General features: G+C 44.4%; 1 protein-coding gene across 1 annotated transcript in view; it reads right to left on the bottom strand.

Moving 5' to 3' along the window:
- ANKS1A (ankyrin repeat and sterile alpha motif domain containing 1A) overlaps nucleotides 1-19,677 on the bottom strand; it is a 3,005,277-nt gene that overhangs the window by 2,142,846 nt on the left and 842,754 nt on the right. Inside the window, exon 7 of the mRNA XM_044076145.1 lies at nucleotides 17,323-17,424. Coding sequence (XP_043932080.1) covers nucleotides 17,323-17,424 — 102 coding nt within the window. The remainder of the gene's footprint in view (nucleotides 1-17,322; nucleotides 17,425-19,677) is intronic.

Here is a 19,677-nt window from a genome sequence, read left to right as displayed (position 1 = left end):
TGCTGGAGTTTGCCATTGTCGGCCTCTATATGATCCTTGTGATTGCCCTCTGCCCCTTGTGCGTCTGTATCTACCTCTTTGGGGCTTGTCAGTGGCTGGAAAGGACCAGTTTTTTGAAGGCCAATTTCTGTTAAAACGTGGTGGTTGGACCTGTAAGAAAGCTTTGACAGTTTGCATAGATTTGGCTTTTTCTTCCATTTTCCGTAATATCTCCTCAGCATTAGTACCAAACAGCACATCCTTTTGTAAAGGAGCATCTAGAAGTTTAGCTTTCACATGCTCAGGTAAGTTTTGTTCCCTAAGCCAGGCATGCCTGCGAATGACTGATCCTGTGGCAGCCGCTCTACTGGAAGCCTCTAGGGCATCATAACCACATTGTAAGGTGTGTTTACCCACTTGCGCTGCACTATGCATCATATCCTGTAACTTTTAAATCTGGTTGTTCAGGTTGAGACATTTTGTTCCTTAATTGTGATAACAGGAACTGTTGATATTTAAGCATATGAAACTGACAGTTTAAGGCCCTCATGGCTAGGGTGGCCGAGGTATATACCTTTTTACCCCACCTTTCTAAAGATCTTGATTCCCTTTCTGCAGGGAGTGGATTCTTGGCAGTGGAGGCCTTCGATCCCTTGGGGCCTTGAGAAATGGTTTCAGGGTCAGCATTATGGCTTTTGAAGAGAAATTGGTGTGAGCTGGGTACTCTGTAATACCTATCAGGTTTGACTGGTGCAGGAGGCAGAGAATCCAAGTTAAGACAAGCCTCCGAATAGACATCATCCAGTATGTCCAAAACAGGGGGTATAGCTAGAGGTCTGTGTTGAGGTAACAAAAGAAATTCCCTAAGTCTTTTCTTGGAATCTGAAAAGTCTTGGCCTTCCCAATGGAAGTGTTCCCTCAAGGTGTGCAAGGTTTCACAAAGGAAAAATCCTCAGGAGGATACAGACGGAATGGACTGTTCTGCATCCGAATCCTCAAAAGGAGAGTAAGAGTGTTCCTCTGCATCAGAATGTTCTGATAAAATGGATCCCTGATCAGAAGAGGGAGAATCTTCCTCCACTCTGGGTCTCTTGTCTGGAGGGGGTTGAGAACCTCTGATAAGAGTAATTAAATCCTCAGCCATTTTAAGCATCTGTTTTTTAGGCATGGGACCTGGAGATGGGCCCTGTGCAACAGGCCTCGTGGGATGCCTGGCTGCTTTGGATTTAGTAAAGGCCTTAATTGAAAAAGAAGATGAGGGCCTAAATACACCATGGGTGGAGGTGGACCTGTCCACATTAGTAGGCTCAACATTAGCAGAGGCTTCGGTTGTAGTCTGTGAAAGGGCCGAGGACCCAGTGGTCTCGGGTACAGAGGACACCGCCAAAGGAGTGTCGTCGGTAGTCAGGGACTGCAAAGGCGTCTCGCTGAGGGCGTGGTGTCGGCGGGGACCACGGGCCTCGCGTGTCGGTCCTTTTCTTTGCGTTTTTTGGACAAAACGGTAGTCGGAGTGTCCGACGACATTTTATAATCAAAAGCTTTACCAAAATAGTGCTGGGCTTAACTCCCGACGCTTAATAGTGCGTTTATTGAAGGTAGCGCAAAAGCGACAGCCCAAGACGTCGTGGTCTGGGCCCAAACAAGGTATGCAGAGGGAATGGAAATCCTTATGCGGTATTTGCTTCCCACAAGAAATACAATTATTAACTTTTTCTGACATCGGTCTGAGGCAAGAAAAGTTTCCCCAACGGGGTACTTAGCTTTAATGAAGACTTCGGTTTCCAAAATATTCGTAATTCAGGAGCTGGCTGAACGGCACTTGCGAACTGCTTCTGCTTCGGGCACCGCGCGGCAAAAAAGACTGAAGAACATGGCGTCGGCTGTGTCTTATATACTCTGGCCTCACTGACGTCAGAAGAGAAAGCGACGACAACCGACGCCGGACCAAGACTTTGGAATTCGGCCGACCGAGGGACCGCCTGACGGCAGAAAACCCATCTGTGATTACTGCAGCTATATGCACGATGAACATCCACACTGCAAGGTATGTTTACCCACTTGCTCTGCTCCATGCAACAAATCCTGCAACTCTTTCAAATCTGGTTGTTCTGTTTGTGTCATTTTGCTTTTCAGCTGAGATAACAAAAACTGTTGGTACTTTAACATATGAAATTGAGAGTTTAATGCCCTCATGGTTAAAGTGGCTGATGTATACACCTTTATCCCCCACCTTTCTAATGCTCTAGAATCTCTCTCTGAAGGTAAAGGGTTTTTAGCAGTAGAGGCGTTTATCCCCTTGGGACCCTGAGATATTGTTTCTGGGTCAGCAGTATGGCTTTTATAAAGGAACTGGTGAGAATCAGGAACCCGGTAATACCTGTCTGGTTTAACAGGGGCTGGAGGTAAAGAACCTGGATTAAGACTGGCTTCTGCGTACACATCATCCAAAATATCTAAAACAGGAGGGATAGCCAGGGGCCTATGCTGGGGGAGCAGTAGAAATTCCCTGAGCCTTTTCTTGGAATCTGAATAATCTTGGCCTTCCCAGTGGAAGTGCACCCTCAATGTATGCAGGGTTTCCCCAAAAGAGTAGTCCTCAGGGGGGAGACCAAGGGAATAGACTCCTCAGCATTAGAGTCTTCAAAAGGGGAAGAGGCAGAATCCTGGTCCTCAGAATGGTCTGAGGTAATAGAAGCCTGGTCTGAGGAAGGGTAGTCTTCCTCCAATCTGTGTCTTTTGTCAGAGGGGGGTTGAGAACCCCTGATGAGAGTTATCAAATCCTCAGCCATTTTAAGCATCTGTTTTTTAGGCATGGGGCCTTGAGAGGAGGTCTGAGGACCCTGTTTTTTAGTTTTGATGGCAGCTTTAGATTTAGTGAAGGATTTAATAGAGAAGGTGAGGTGGTAGGCCTGAAGACGCCTTCAGAAATGGCAGGCCTCATTACATTTTCGGTTTCCCCGCCAAGAGTGGCGTCGGTATCTGCCATGGGAAAGGAGACCGAGGAGCCTGCGACCTCGGGTACTGAAGACACCGGTAAAATAGCTTCATCGGTTGTCAGGGGCTGCGTAGGCGCCTCGCTAAGAACCGGTAGTCGGCCTAAGCGTGGTTTCAGTACTCGGTGCAGACCTCGGATGTCGGTCCTTGTCTTTGCATCTTTTGCCTAAAACTGGCGTCGGTGTATCCGATGACATGATATAATTAAATTTTTTGCCAAAATAATGAAGGGCGAACTCCGCCCAGCACTTAATAGTGCGTTTATTGAACCTAGCACAAAAACAGCAGGCCGAGACGTCGTGGTCTGGCCCTAAGCAAGGTATACAGAAAGAGTGAAAATCCTTATGCGGTATTTGCTTCCCACAAGAAATGCAATTATTAACTTTGTCTTACATCGGTCTGAGGCAAGAAAAGTTTCCCCAACGGGGTACTTAGCTTTAAAGAAGACTTCGGCTGAAATACTGTTCGTAAATCGCAGGAGCTGGCCGACCGGCACTTGCGAACTGCTTCTACTTCGGGCACCGTGCGGCAAGAAAGACTGAAGAAAATGGCGTTGGCTGCCTCTTTTATACCCCTGCCGCACTGACGTCAGGGAAGAAGCGACAACAACCGACGCCGGACCTAGACTTTGGAATTCAGCCGACTGAGGACCCGCCTGACGGCAGGATAACCCATCTGTAATGACTGCAGCTGTATGCACGATGAACATCAACAATTTAGAATGGTAATAAAAAGAGAAAGAGAAGAAAGGGGGATGGAGGGAGGGAAACCAGGAACTGTCTGATCAGAGGGTGAGAGAAAAAGGGGCTGCTCAGTGGGAAAATGAGCAGAAAAAGAAGAGGCATGAATTTTTATAGAGGAGAAAAAGAGGTCACTGTGCAGTAGGTCAGCTAAGTAATCCAGGATGAGAGGGAGGGAGGGCTGTGCAGTATTGGCTCCCTTAGCCTGGATCCAGGTGCAGAACCTTTTCCATTTATCAGCATAAGACTTTCTTGTGCTAGGGCATCTGGCCACACGGATAACATCCAGAACCAGTTTACTGAGACTGGCAGATAGGGTTAGGGAATAAGTCAAGCTGCCAAACTGAGTGTCTGCAATTGGGGATGCATGAATTCCCCTTCCCTCTGGATCAGGAGGTTTGGAATCCGAGGAAGATGCCATAGGGGTAGCAGGGACAGGCTGCACAGCAGGGGGTACCAGTGCTGCTGGGGCCAGTCTGGAGCTATAAGAATGGTCCTGGGTTTTTCCTCCCTTATTTTGATCAGTACCCTGGGGATGAGAGGCAGGGGAGGAAAGGCACAGACCGATAGATTGACCCAGGGGAAGGACAGGGCATCCACTCTCCAAGTCGTTCAGCGATGCTCCCTGGTGCAGAATTTGCCGAGTTGATGGTTGGTGTGGCAGGCAAAGAGGTCGACCTTCGGGGTTCCCCATTTTTGAGTTATTAGGGTTAAGGTACTTATGTTGAGTTGCCACTTGTGTGGGTCCAGAAGATTTCAGCTTAATTGGTCTGCCAGGGAGTTGAGAGAGAGTGGTAGGAATTGTGCTAACATGTGAGGTTGCACGGCAGAGGCTGTGTGCCAAAGGGTCATGGCCAGCCTGCATAGAGGGTAAGGAATGAGTCCCTCCCTGCTTGTTGATGTACCACATCACAGTGGTGTTGTCTGTTTTGATCAGGAGAGCCCCTGGTGAGAGAAGGGGCTTGAAAGCTATCAAGGGGTGCTGCACAGCCATCATCTCTTTTTGAGTGATGTGCAGAGAGATTTGTTGTGGGCTCCATTGGCCCTGTATGCACCTGCCATCCAGGTGTGCACTCCAAGCATAGTCTGAAACATCGGTGGTGAGGGTCTGGACGGCTGGGATGGGGAGAAAGGCATTCCCTTCTTGTGGGAGCAAGCTGTTGCACACCAAAGAAAATCTTTTCTGAGGCAAAAAATTATAGGTAGAAGAGTTTCCAGATCTTGAGAGTGCTGGCACCAAAGGCTCTTAAAGGTACCACTGAAGTTTCCTCATATGCAGTCTGGCATATGGAATGAGTAGTATGCAAGATGCCATGAACCCCGGAGCTTGCAGGATCTTCCTTGCAGTTAGCTGGATCTGATGGTTAGTTGAGAGACGTAGGTGGTCAGGAAAATTTGTTTCTCTGGAGTAAGGTATGCCATCTGGCATGCTGTGTCCAGATTTGCTCCCAGGAAAATGTTCCTTTGGGTGGGCACCTGTCTGGATTTCCTTTCGTTGATAGTGTACACCCTAGGGAGGTTAGTAGGGTCTTTACAAATGCCAGGTGCTTGAGCAGTTTTTCCTGGATGTCTGCCTGAATAAGGCAGTCGTCTAAGTATGGGTAAATCTGAATATTTCTTTGTCTGCAAAAGGCAATGGCCGGAGCCAGGCATTTTGTGAAAACTCTGGGAGCAGTAGATAAGCCAAAGGGAAGCACAGAGAACTGAAAGTGTTGAGATCCTGCCCTGAAGTTGAGATATTTCCTGCACAATTCCTTGATACGAATGTGGAGGTAGGACTCCTTTAGAGCTAGGGTGGCTAACCAAGCTTCTTTGGACAGCATGGGTAGCAGCTGCTGGAGAATGAGCATTTTGAATTTTGGGATCACCAGGAAAGTATTTAGAATGGATAGATCGAGGATGGGACACCAGATGCCCTCTTCTGGGCACCAGAAAAGGTCTGGAGTACAAACCTTAGCCTATCTGTTTTGCAAGAATGTGCTCTATTGCCCTCAGACAGCAGGGAAAGGATATGTTTTTGTGCCGCTGCCCACTGATTTGGAGGTAGACCTGGGAACCCTTTTGGGGTTGGAAGGAAAATTTGTATCCCTGAGACATAATGCTCAGAACCCAGTGGTCCTTGGTAATGGTGGCCCAGGTGCTTGAATGAAAGGAGAGTTTTCCTCCTAGGGGTAAGCGAAGGCGAGAAGAGGGTGGAAGGGGTGAGTCATTGTAAGTTCTTACCATAAGGGGGTGGCAACTCCCTGGTTTGGAAGTGGAGGTAGTCCACTGCTTAAGATCTCTGCATTCCCTGGGGCTGCTATCTGGGTGGTCTGCTTCCACAAGGCCTAGGTTGGGCCAGTTTACTTGGAGCAGGAAAGGACTAGTGTTTGGAGGGCCAATGCCTGCTTAACCTAGGGGACTGGACTTACAAGAAATCCTTAACTGTTTGCATAGATTTTGCTTTTCCTGCCATCTTTTTTAAGACCTCTTCTGCCTAAGTGCCAAATACGTTATCTTTGTACAAGGGGGCATCCAACACTTCAGATGTGACATGGTCTGGCAGGGGCTGTTCCTTAAGCCATGCATGCCTTCTAATGACAGATCCAGTGACTGCTACCCTGCAAGAAGCTTCCAGGGCATCAAAACCACAGTGCAAGGTGTGTTTAGTTATCTGACTTGCAGAATGCATTAACTCCTGAAAATCTTTAGATTCTGCCCAAGCAGAAAAGGAAGCCATTTTTTGTTTAAGGAGTTCCAAGGTATGTTGCTGAAATTTCAGCATATGGAACTGACAATTTAGTGCCCTGTTAGCAAGAGTAGCTGAGGTGTATACTTTTTTACCCCATCTGTCCAATGCTCGAGAATCCCTGTCTGAGGGGGTGGGATTCTTAGTAGAAGTAGATTTTATCCCCCCCTTTGGCCCTTGAGAAATGACATCTGGGTCAGCTGTAGGATTTTTAAAAAGATATGTGTGCGAGTCAGGGACTCTACAGTACCCGTCTGGTTTTCTGGGAGCAGGAGGAAGGGTGTCAGGAGCTAAGCTCGATTCGAGGAAAACATCCTTCGCAACATCCGGGACTGGGGGGGGATGGCCAAGGGTCTATGTTGTGGAAGATCTAGGAATTCCCAGAGTCTCTTTTTAGACTGAAGGTAGTCCTGACTCTCCCACTGGAAATGCTCCCTTAAGGTATGCAGGGTTTCCCCGAAGGAAAAATCCTCTGGGGGAGAGGCTGAAGGAATGGAATCCTCTGCGTCAGAATACTCATAAGTGGAGAGGGGTTGTTTGTCTTCATATTCAGATGCATCAGATTCATCTGAGTCTTGTTCAGACAAAACTACAGGGGACAGATCTCTTTTCCTTTTGGAGGGGGTAGCTTGGCTTCCCCTGATCAGCATGATAAGGTCTTCCTCCATTTTAAGCATTTGAGACTGAGGCAAGGCAGCAGGCACCTGAGAGTGGGTCGCCAGTTTCTTGGGTGTGGTTCATACCCTGGGCCTGAGAAATTCCGTAGTTTTAGAAAGAACGGTAGTCGCGAAAGAGGACGTCTGTTTGTGTCGAGATTCGGTAGTGTGAAGGCCTTCCTCGGAAGCCGGTGCCTGCTCAGCGGCTCTGGACCCATCCAAGGGTGAGACGACCGCAGGATCCTTAGTCGAAGAAGAGTTTTGCGGCATACTGGACTCCGAAAGAGTCCAGATAGCGGCCTGTGAATCAACAGAAGCGGGGATCAGGGGCTGCGAAAGCACCTCAATGAGAACTGATGACTAGCTTAAAGGAAGCGTCGTCGGTAGGTTTGGACCTGTGCAGTCCGTCTCTGTCTTTATCTTTTAAGTTTTTTCAGAAGATCTGCTGGAGGATGGCTTACCGAAGCCATTTCAGAATTCGAGGACTGTAAGCAAAAATATATGGCTACAATAAGGGCCGGACAACGGATAGTTCTGGCATTGAACAAAGCGCAGAAGCGACAACGAGGGACGTTGTGGTCTGGGCCTAAACAAGTGACACAGTAAGAGTGGAAGTCTCAGTGTAGTATCTGTTTTCCACAGGCGAGACAATTAACTTTTCCTGATATCGGTTAGTGAAAGAAAGAAGGATCCGCAATGGGGTACTTAGCTTTAGAAGACTTCAACTTCAATTTGGTAGACAAAAACTCAGGTAGTGGGAGACCGGCACTCATGTGAACTGCTTCTGCTTCAGGCTCCATGGCCAGAAAGACTGATGTAATGGTGCTGGCTGCCTTACTTTATAATACTGATGATCTGACATCAGTCCCCAAGCGACAGTAACAGACACAGAAATACTAAGTCTCTGGTATTCGGGCCGGCCGAGAGCTACCCTGGCAGGGATAACCCAAATGTGATGACTGCAACAGTGAAACATGAAGAACATCAGCTAGGTTATCAATATTGCAACAGAAATCACGGACAGGCATCAAAAGGTAATAACATGAGACAAGCATTTGGAAACAGTCCATTTTAACTCTGACTGACCTTCATTCTTACTTTCACTAAAATGAAAAACTGATGAGAGTTCCTTAAACATTTAGTTCAGTTAAGATAGTACCTGACTGATCTGTCTACAGACATCCAAGGTCTGTTGCATCTTTTCTCCCTTATTTTTAGGTTCTGCAAAGAAGACATGGAGATGGACAGCTTTGCTCAAAGTAAACAATGACACCACTTTAGGCATAAATGAAGGATTAGTTCTTAAGGAAGCCTTATCTTTCTGGAAAATGAGATATGGCTGATCCACCATAAGAATTTTTGCTCGGATACACTTCCTGCAGAAGTCATAGTAAAGTACAGTTGTGTACCTACCATAAATGTAGATGTCCGAGTGTATTCACTGTTGCAGTCATTACATATGGGTTATCCTGCTGGCAGGCTACCCGCAGTCGGCCTGAATTCCAAAGTCCTGGTCTGGCATCGGTTGCAGTCGCCTCTTCCCTGACGTCAGTGTGCCAAGGGTATAAAAGATGCAGCCGGCGCCATTTTCTTCAGTTTTTCTTGCCCCAAATGTCAGGTGCCCCCAAAAGGGTAGGCTAAAAATTCTGCTCATAAAAAAGCATGCACTAACATAAACATTACCTTCATCTACAAGCAAATACACCACATAGGTTATATAGAATAGAGAAGTACAGATAAGTCCCAGCAATGAAAAGGGGATGATAAACTGAGATTGCTCACTCGCTTGTAGGTGGACTGTACTTTGTGGTGTTCACCTTATTTTCTTTGATGGAGGGAGGGTAACCTGGAATGCAACAGTGAATACACTCGAACATCTACATTTATGGTAGGTACACAACTGTACTATGTTCATCGTATTTCACTGTTGCAGTCATTACACTTGGGTTGAATCCCAAAGCTGAGGTTGGGTGGCTGGGCCTAGATATAATTAGGAGTGGCTATGAGGCCCTGCAGAACTGATGCGAAGAAGCCTGCTCTGGATTTAGAGTAGAGTAAAGAGGTAAGTGGTAGTACTTTGTAAAAGTGTGCACTGAAGTCCAAGTTGCAGCCTCCAAAATGTCCTTGGTTGGTACTCCTCTGAGGAAGGCTGCTGAAGTGGCTGCTGCTCTGGTTGAATGTGGCCTAACGCCCCTAGGCACTGATTTGCCATGTTGTGAATAGCAGAAACAAATGCAGTGGCCTATCCATTTTGAAATAGTCTGATTTGAAATAGCTTTTCCTTGCGATCCTGCCACATATGCCACTAAGAGTTGCTCAGTCTTTCTGAAGGCTTTAGCTTTGTCCAAGTAGAAGTGTAGCTGTCTGTGTATGTCCAAAGAATGCAGAAGTCTCTCCCCCTTATTCTGTGGGTTTGGATAAAAGGTAGGCAAATTAATGGTTTGGTTAAGAGCCACAGTGGACACTACCTTAGGCATAAATGTTGGGTTTGTCCTTAGAGAACCCTGTCCAGATGGAAAATAATAAAAGGTTCCACAGCCATTAGTGCCTGTAACTCTGAGACTCTTCTTGCTGAGGTTATTGCTAGGAGCAGAGCAGTTTTCCATAAGTATTTTATCTCAGTTGTATTGGCGGACTCAAAAGGAGGCAGTGTGAGCTTTTCCAAGACAACACTGAGGTCCCATGCAGGTGTTGGAGCTCTCCTTGGAGGTCTTATGTTTTTAGCCCCTCTGAAGTACTGCCTTAACAGTGGATGTGAAAAAATAGGTGGATCCATATTGTAATGAGCTGAAATGGCAGAGGCATGTATTTTAATTGATGAGGATAGGCCTTTGTCCAGCATCTCAGTTAGGTATTGTAAAATCTGAGGAATATTTGGTACAAGCGTGTCCATTCTTTGTGCCTGGTTCCAAGCACAGAATCTCTTCCATTTTTCTGTATACGATTTTCTGGTGCTGGGCCTCCTGGCCTCCAAAATAACATCCATAACTGCTTTAGAGAGAGGTGTTGTCTGCTTGGCTAAGAAATCATTACATTACATTATCAGCCATGCAGCCAGATTTAGGGTTCTGAGTTGGCTGTGCAGGATCTGATTGTTTTGTTGTGTCAGCAAATGAGGAATTTGGGGTAATGTCCAGGCTGGGCCTTGAGACAAGCTCTTTAGGATTGGGTACCAGTGCTGGCGTGGCCAGTCTGGGACAATCAGTATCATTTTTGGCTTCTCTTGTCTGACCTTAAGAGTACCTGAGGGAGGAGAGGCAGTGGAGGAAAGGCATATACTGTAAGGGTTTTCCAGCTGAATGATGGAGCATCCACTTTCCATGCTTGTTTGTGATAAGTCCTTGTGCAGAATCTCTGTAGTTGGCAGTTGTGCGGGGAGTCAAATAGATCTATGTCTGGGCATCCCCATTTCTTTATTATCATGCTGAAGACTTGTGGATCTAGTTTCCACTCGTGAGGATCTTTGAGATTTCTGCTTAGTTTGACTGCCAGAGTATTTGTCTTTCCTGGCAGGAATTGTGCTTGCAGGTATACTTGATAAGTCAATGCTGTGTCCCACAAAGTCATGGCTTGTCTGCAGAGGGGGTAGGAATGCGTGCCTCCCTGCTCGTTTATGTACCACATGACTGTAGTATTGCCCATCTTTACCAGCAGTTGTCCTGGATGAAGCAGATTCTTGAAGGCTGTCAGGGCATTCTGAACAGCTAACATCTCTTTTTTGATTGATATGAAGATGCATTTGGCTTGCTGGCCATGCTCCCTGAATACATTTTCCTGCCATGTGGGCCCCCAGGCATAATCTGATGCATCTGTTGTTAGTGTCTGCCTGGCCGTGGGTAGAGTGAATGGCTGTCCCTTGTTGTGGTTGCCTGTGCCTACCATCGAAACTCCTGTTGCAGGCAGGGAATGAGGGTAAATGTTTCCAGGCTGTGGCAATGGGGAGTCCAAACACTTTTTAGATACTATTGTAGTTTCCTCATATGCAGTCTTGTATATGGAATTAGTAGAATGCAGGATGCCATGAAGCCCAAAGCCTGCAGAATTTTTCTTGCAGATAACTGGGTCTTTGTTGCCAACATTTCGAAGTAAGAAGTCAGTTGCCTTTGTTTGTCTGGCGTGAGAAAAGCCATCTGGGCAGTTGTATTTAAGCTTGCACCCAGGAATATTATCTCTTGAGAGGGTACTAGTTTTGATTTATTTTCGTTTACCGTGTACCCTAGGCAAATTAGTAATATTTTTACAAATGCCAGATGCCTCAGTAGAATGTCTTTGTTCTCTGCTTGAATAAGGCAATTGTCCAAGTAAAGGTATATTTGAATTCCCCTTTGTCTGCAGAAAGCAATTACTGGTGCCAGGCATTTTGTGAAGACCCTGGGCGCAGTAGATAAGCCAAAGGGCAGTGCAGAGAATTGGTAGTGCATTGATCCAGCTATGAATCTGAGGTATCGTCTGCAAGATTGTCTGATTTGGACATGCAGGTATGCCTCTTTTAGGTCAAAATTTACAAGCCAAGCCTTCTTGCCCAGCATGGGCAGAAGCTGCTGCAGAGTCAACATTTTGAATTTTGGAACGTCCAGAAAAGTGTTTAGAATAGACAGGTCCAGTATTGGTCTCCAGGCTTTGTCCTTTCTGGGTACCAGGAATAGTCGAGTAAAACCTTGTCCCTGCTCTTGCTGTGGTACTCGCTGAATGGCCCTCATGTCCATGAGGGATGTAACTTGCTTTTGTGCCTCTGCCCATTGATTTTGTGGCAGGGCTGGCATATCTTTTGCCTTTGGCAGGGTGTGAAAGTGGAACCTGTAACCCTGGGACACTATATTCAAGACCCATTTGTCCTGGGTGATTATATGCCAATTTTGTGAAAAAAGTGCTATTTTTCTCCCTAAGGGGGCTGCCAAAAGATAAGTGCTTGGTATTGGCAAAGGAAAGTCATTGGGACTGTTTCTATATGGCTGTGATTTGTCTTCTCCACTTTTGGAGGTAGAAGCACCCCATTGTTTAGCCCTGTATGAGCCTTGGGGCTGTGATCTGCCTCTTTGTGGCCTGTCTTGACACTGGAAAGGACCAATTCTTTGAAGGCCAGTTCCTGCTAAATCTGGGTGGTTGTACCTGAAAGAAATCCTTAATTGTCTGCATAGATTTTGCTTTATCCTCCATTTTCTTCAACACCTCTTCTGCCTTAACACCAAACAAAGTATCATGCTGTAAAGGAGCATCCAATAATTTTGCTTTAACATGATCAGGCAGATTTTGTTCCTTTAACCAAGCATGCCTTCTAATGACAGTACCCGTAACAGCGGCCCTGCAAGAGGCCTCCAGTGAATCAAAACCACATTGCAAAGTATGCTTTCCCACTTGTTCAGCTGCATGCAATAAATCCTGCATTTCCTTGTTATCTGGACATTCAGAATTTGTCAACATTTTCTGTTCTAGCAGTGACATTAAATATTGCTGATATTTAAGCATATGAAATTGACAATTTAAAGCCCTTACAGCCAAGGTAGCAGAAGTGTAAACTTTTTTCCCCCATCTGTCCAGTGCCCTAGAATCCCTATCAGAGGGGACAGGGTTTTTTGCAGTGGAAGCCTTGACCCCTTTGAGACCCTGAGATATAGTTTCTGGGTCAGCAGCAGGGTTTTTATATAGAAAGTTGTGGGAATCTGGAACCCTGTAGTATCTGTCTGGCTTAACTGGTGCAGGGGGTAAAGAGTCAGGAGACAGGCTGGACTCTGAAAATACATCATCTACTATGTCTAGAACAGGTGGAACAGCAAGAGGTCTGTGCTGAGGTAGTAAAAGAAAGTCTCTGAGCCTTTTCTTAGATTCTGAGTAATCTTGGCTCTCCCAGTGAAAGTGCTCCATCATGGTATGAAGGGTTTCCCCAAAAGAATAATCCTCAGGAGGAGAGGCTGAAGGAAGAGACTCCTCAGCATCAGAATCCTCATAGGGAGGAAGGGAGTATCCCTGTTCAGAAGAGGATTCAGAGGAAATGGAAACCTGATCTGAAGATTCATATTCTGTCTCTTGCCTAGGCCTCTTAACAGGAGGGGAATGGGAACCCCTGATCAAAGTAATTAGGTCTTCGGCCATTTTAAGCATCTGTTTTTTAGGCATGGAAGTCTGTGCAGGAGAATGCTGTACTTGTTTCTTTGTCTTTACAGCTGCTTTAGTCTTTGCCTTTGAAGCTGAGGTTGGCTTTACATATAACTGTGTATAGCTCCAGACTCATCTGAGGTAATAGTTTCTGAGTGTCCAATATCTTGAGTATCCAGAGGCCTAGTCGACTCCACGTGGGAGTCGGAAGCGGCCTGTGGCTCTGAGGTAGCGGGCGTCAAGGGCTGCGAAAGTGCCTCACTGAGAACTGGCGACTGGCCTCGTGGAGGTTTCATCAGTTTTGGACCTCGGATGCCTGTCCTTTTCCTTGTGCTTTTTATAAACTCCAGTCATCGGCTGTTCTGACGGCATTATATAATTTAATCTTCGGCCAAAGTAATGAAAGGCAAAATCGTACCGACGCCTAATAGTGCGTTGGTTAAATCTAGCACAAAACCAACAGCTAGCAACGTCGTGGTCAGGGCCTAGGCAAGGAATACAGTAAGAATGAAAATCCTTATGAGGTATTTGCTTCCCCACAAGAAATACAATTGTTAACTTTTTCTGACATCGGTCTGGAGCAAGAAAAAAAGTTTCCCTAACGGGGTACTTACCTTTAATGAAGACTTCGGATCTGAAATTCGTTTTGAAAATCTCAGGAGTTGGCCGACCGGCACTTGCGAACTGCTTTTGCTTCGGGCACCGCACAGCAAGAAAGACTGAAGAAAATGGCGTCGGCTGCATCTTTTATACCCCTGGTGCACTGACGTCAGGGAAGAGGCGATGGCAACCGACGCCGGACCAAGACTATGGAATTCAGGCCGACTGCGGGTAGCCTGCCAGCAGGATAACCCAAGTGTAATGACTGCAACAGTGAAACACAACGTACATCTATTAACACTGTCTTCCATGTTAAGAACATCAAGTTAGCCTGATGAGCTGGCTCAAATGGAGCAGTAGTCAATTTCTGAAAGAGAAAATTAAGTTCACAAGAAGAAGCCATCTGGCTTGATATACAAAACCCCTTTCAAAGCATTTTCGCATGAAACTGCAATGAAAGAGGGGAAATCATTGAGCAGATATGATGAAATGGCTGACAAATGAACCTTGATGGAGGAATAAGGCAGGCTAGAGGATAGTAACTCATACAAATAATGTAGAACCAGGGAAACACTAGCAATTCAATTGGTCCTGGTTCGTGCCTTGGCACTAACTAGAAAATAGTTTCCATTTACTAATATATGACTTGGATCCATGGCATAATGACAAAGTCCCACAAGGAACAGGAAATACTGCTGCTGCAGCAGTTGAATACTGCTGTTTTTGATGTTCTTCCATTTGCTGTTTTGAAGTTTCTTCCTTTTGCACTTTTTGATGTTCTGGAGTTGACGTTTTGCGTTTCCACCTTGTGGAATTTAGAGATTTTAACGTGGACCCATGATTTTCTTGTAGTAGATTTCCTTGCCTCTCAACACCTGCTGCGGGTCTTCAGAAAACAGGTGCCTAAAAGGTATTATGATACAAAATAAATAAATAAAAAACAGAAAAACTAGTAGTCTTAAAAAGTTGTTGATGAGCTCAGTCAAAATAATTTCAAAAATCATGAAACCCATGTAGTGTTCCCAAAGCAACAAGCCTTTATTCGTCACAGACTGAGGGGTTTTTTTTTGTTACTGAGGATCGCTTGTCTGTGATGAATAAAGGCTTTTGCAGCTTTGGAAAATTACTTTGGTTTCATGACTTTTGGAAATTATTGTGAATCATTCATCAATGAAGTTTTAAGATAACTAGTTTTTCTGTTTTTTTTTATTTTTCCTCAACACTCATGTTGGTGAAGTTGGAACTAGACACATTCCTGTGCTTGTTCAATTTTTAAAGGTATTAAGATTCTATCATCCAGTCTGTTTGATACATTCCAACTCCCAAGGGCTGCAATTAACACACACACACATACACCTCCCCCCCTCCTTCTTGTGAGAGTAGGTCCAGTCTGCGAGGAAGTTTGTGGTTATTCCCCTTGGCCATTTATGATAGAACCACTGCAGCCTAGGCTAGAAGGAAGTCCCCATAAAGATTTCTGGAGAGTCCTTCTGAATCTTAAAAGTGACCCTGTGTATCAGTGAAAAATGGTGGATAACCAAGCAGGAACATTCCTATCCAAGGAAATGAAAATGCAAGTTTCCAGGTCTGCTATAAGGAGTCCAGAAGCAGAACGTTGCCAGTTGTTTGTTGTGAATAGTGGTGAACAGATCTGAGGTGTTCTTGGATCCGATTCAATTTCCATTTGTGAGGGCCTCTTCTGGTCCTGCTCAGCTTCTATGTCAGAATACTTTTATCTTATAGGATGTAAGATTTCTGTAAAGTGCAATCCTCCTCCCCCGTTAGTTTAATATACCACTTCAATGTGGTGGTGTCTGTCTGTAACCCCTTTTAACAGTTTGGGGGACCATAAATAAGAGAGAGAGAGAGATTATAGCATTTATTATTGCCATCTCTTAAGTTTGTGTTTTGGTCTGTCCTTTCTGTTCCAAAGACCCTGCACTTTTATTTCAATAAGCACCATTCTCCAAGCAAGGTCTGAGGTTTCTATTACAGACCGTACTGGGGATTGAAAGAAAAAATGGGAGACCTGGATTCAGATAAAATTAGCCTCTCCACCAAAGGAGTTTTCTTTTTACAAATTCCAATACAGGAATCTGGAATTTCAGAGGATGCCAATATTGGGACTATATAGATTTTAGTTACAACTGAACCTTTCTCAAGTGGAGTCTGGCATGAAGAATCATGGATGCCATGAATCCTAGTATCCTGACAATCTACCTTGCTGAAGCATTGGACTGAGTGGAAAATTTCAGGAAAGATCTAGATAAAGATCTAGATAAAGATCTATTGTTACTGGTTGAAAAAAACGCTCTTTGGACTGAGGTACCCAAGAGAAACCACAGGAAAACAATCCTGTAAGAAGTCAAACAAGACTTCTGGGGCTGTTCTCTGGAAACCCCAGTCTCTGAAGGGGATCTCTCACCAATGTGAAATATTCTTGATACTTTGAAAATACTCTACAAAAGTAAGCAAGCAGTCTAAATAAGGAAGCATGTGAATAAACTTGCAGTTTTGCAATATGTTATGACTGAGGCTGGACACTTTGGGTTATCCATTGCTCCAAAGGTATTCATAAACGACAGTGAAGAGTAAAGAAAGTGTAGTCTAGACACAGAAAACCTTAAGAAACCCTTGAAATCTAATGCTACAGGAATGTCATAAGCATCCTTTACATCCTTTACATCTAGAGTTACTAAAAACTTAGAGAGGGAATTGGAGGCAACACACCCTGAAGGGACAGCTTTGAACTTTGTGACTTTCACAAACTAGTTTAGAAAAGAAAGATCCAAGACTGGCATCCAACAGGCTTGCGCTTTTGGTAGCAGAACTGACGAATAAATACTTTTCCCTTTCAGAGAAAGAGGGACACTGTCTATTACCCCCATCCCGAGACAGTAGATGCTGAACGGCAGGAGGGAAAAGGAAGTTTTATCTGATGGATGATGAGGAATCCCCTGAAAAGGAGGACAGGACTGCCATCTGTATATCCCTGAAGTATCACTTTCAGAACCTACTTGTCTGAGATTATCTGCTGCCACAGAGAGACAGAAAAATGGGCAGCCAACCTTTGGGGAAGATTTAAAGGACTGCCAGAATGGGAACACTCTGCAGACATTCATTAAAACTTCTTGGACTGTCCTTGTTTCTGGAAGGATCCTCTTTTAAGGGTCTTTTTGTCAGTGTTTTTTTTTGGATGCCTGCTTGACAGAAGCTTGCTGTGCAATTGCTTATTTTGCTTTTTATTAAAAGGTGTAGATACAGGTTGGATATCTTCAATACATTTGAAGGAACCGGATGCAAATCTTGGAAAGCAAGTTCTGTAAAAGGCAAGTTTTGACCTGGGCTGCTACTGAACAAGTAGTATTAGTGAGTACTATCCTAGTCCTACCACCATGAACAGCACATGAAAAATGAGAAATTGAAAACCACATGCTTCTATCTATGAAAAATGTAAGCAAAACACATGAAAAATTAAACATCACAAAATGTCATTTATACACAGTAAAACATGTATTTACACAGTTTTTACCTTGAATAATGGCTGCTATCTGCTGACTCTTTTGAGAGGGTAAATCTTTCACAATATCCAGTGCAGTGTGTCCCTTGTTATCCTTAACACCAACATCGATCCCTGAAAATAAGGCAAGGTTGAGATCTTGGCCAAAGCAGATCCAGGATCTGCACAGTTTATCATCTCTAAGTTTTACTTGAAATTTGTTTACTCAAAATTACATATGCCTATAATTATCTCTTCACTCAGCTGTAATCCAGTTTACATTTCTGTGAGACAGTACTGAGATGGCACATTGCAAGTGACATTTAGTCTTGTTCATCCCTCATGCCAGCATTCGTTGCCTTCACAGAGCCATGCCAGCAATCTGTGGATACTCCTGCAGTTTAACAACATGCACCACTCTCCACCACACTCCAGTGGTACTACTGAAGTACTAACAGGACCATGCCAATGCAGGGACTTGTTTGTCTTATTAGTAGGAAAGACACCAAATTCACAAATTAGCTGCTCCATTTTCATTATTGTGTTAAAACATTATAATCGATATGTACTCACCATATCACATGATCATTAAGAAAGCTTAAGTTGTTGTGATTTCCACTACTGATGACATCTGTCTTGCAGACACACAGCTCAAATGTCTTCTGCTGGCACATCATGCCATGCTTAAGACATGGTGAGCATGTTTAGGCCTTTGACCATTACACCCAGAATGAACATATAAACCAAAAACTGGAAAACAAACCATACATCAGCTTCACTGACAGTATTAAAACCCTGACTGTGATTAGGTGAGCAGAGTTCAACTAAGTGTTTTGGTGTCTGCTGAACCTGGCGGGGAGAAATGACAAAAGACCTTGCCTGGTTATCTTTCTTCAGTAGGGAAGGTTAATAGCATACAACTACCATGGTCTCTGAGGAGATTGGGACTATGAGAAGAAACTGGGCTAAGCACAATGGCCAGCTAGGAAGCACTGCCATGCTTTAACCCTCCAAAAATACCTCACTGCACAATGTAGCCTCTGCACTATGACGGCATAATGGAGGAAGCGGAGCCATGAATAAATTAAGCAAGTCTCTGTGTGCAGCAGTGGTGGCTTCTGGGCTCGGTCTTCCAGCAACACTGAGGCACAAGGGGGCAAACTGTGACCCTAGACTTGTTGCATTAAAAGTTTGGTTAAGTTGCATGAACAGTGGGACTGGAATAGAGAACCAGTTTTTGGGGCACTATAATACTGCAATGACTAGCCCCAAATGGGAGCTCTCACCTCCAGTCTACTAAGTAGCGGTCATCTGCCAATAAATAACTTGGAAACTAGAACTGAGTACCAGACCGTTTTGTCTCGCACTATTACTGACAGTGCTAGCTCTTTTGCAGCTGGACCCACAGGAGGAACACAACTCCTGATGTATCCTGAGGAAGATTCTTTTTAAACTCAGGAGAACATCCAGAAGCAAGAGAGACCTTAGACAGCCAAAGTACACCCGTGCCCCTCCAGCTACAGTGAGCACATGTATAGCTTGATGTATAATGTTTGCAACTAAATTTATGTCAATATGACTTGTTTTCATTTATATAAATATATGAGTGTCTACTTCATATGTGATAATTTAATAAAGATGTTTCTTGTTTAATAAAAAAAAAAATTAGGACCAACTCCTTGACAAGGAATTCATGTCATAACATTGGATTAGGGGATGAAATAACTGCATCACAGACTGCATAGTCTTCCCCTTTTCCTCTGGTTTCTTGAGCAATTTACCACCAGGGAACACGAACAGTAGCATCTTGTTTTATAGGCACTTAAAATATGGATATAAAATGGGTTAAATTTAACAAAAGACAACATTTTCAATCAGTTTTAAAGATGTCCAAATCCTCTACATCAACCACTGCTAACACTGACAAGGAGCAGTCAAAAAAAACACAGAAGATGAATTTAGTGCACAAGTTACACAACTGGAAAAATATATAATATTTTGACTAACACACACTTAACCCATTAGATACAGGAGAGGGGAGAGGAAGCATGACTACCACCTTTCAAAAACTAAAGGATCCTCAAAAGTGAACTGCACAGGAGAATTTAAAGAATTTGTTTTAAACACCTTTATTAACATGAAAGAAAATGTACCATATTAATATTTTTCATGTGCATTGTACACTACATATAGTTTTCCCTCTTTTGTCATTCACCCCGAGATTACATACATTGCTCAATTCTTGCCTTCTCTTAGACCTCACTCCTGAAGATTCTGCATGTATTGTTCCCACACGTTTCATTTACTTCTATGTAATTTGCTCCTTCCCTTTCCTAAAGCTCACACTTGCTGCTCTTGTACCACTTTTACAATACTCAGTACTTCAAT

Source organism: Protopterus annectens, chromosome 7.part0 (genome assembly GCF_019279795.1).
Source record: "Protopterus annectens isolate FY-2018-M chromosome 7.part0, PAN1.0, whole genome shotgun sequence".
NCBI lineage: Eukaryota > Metazoa > Chordata > Ceratodontiformes > Protopteridae > Protopterus > Protopterus annectens.
The sequence above is the reverse complement of the archived record's forward strand: the minus strand, read 5'-3'. Positions and strand labels throughout refer to the sequence as shown.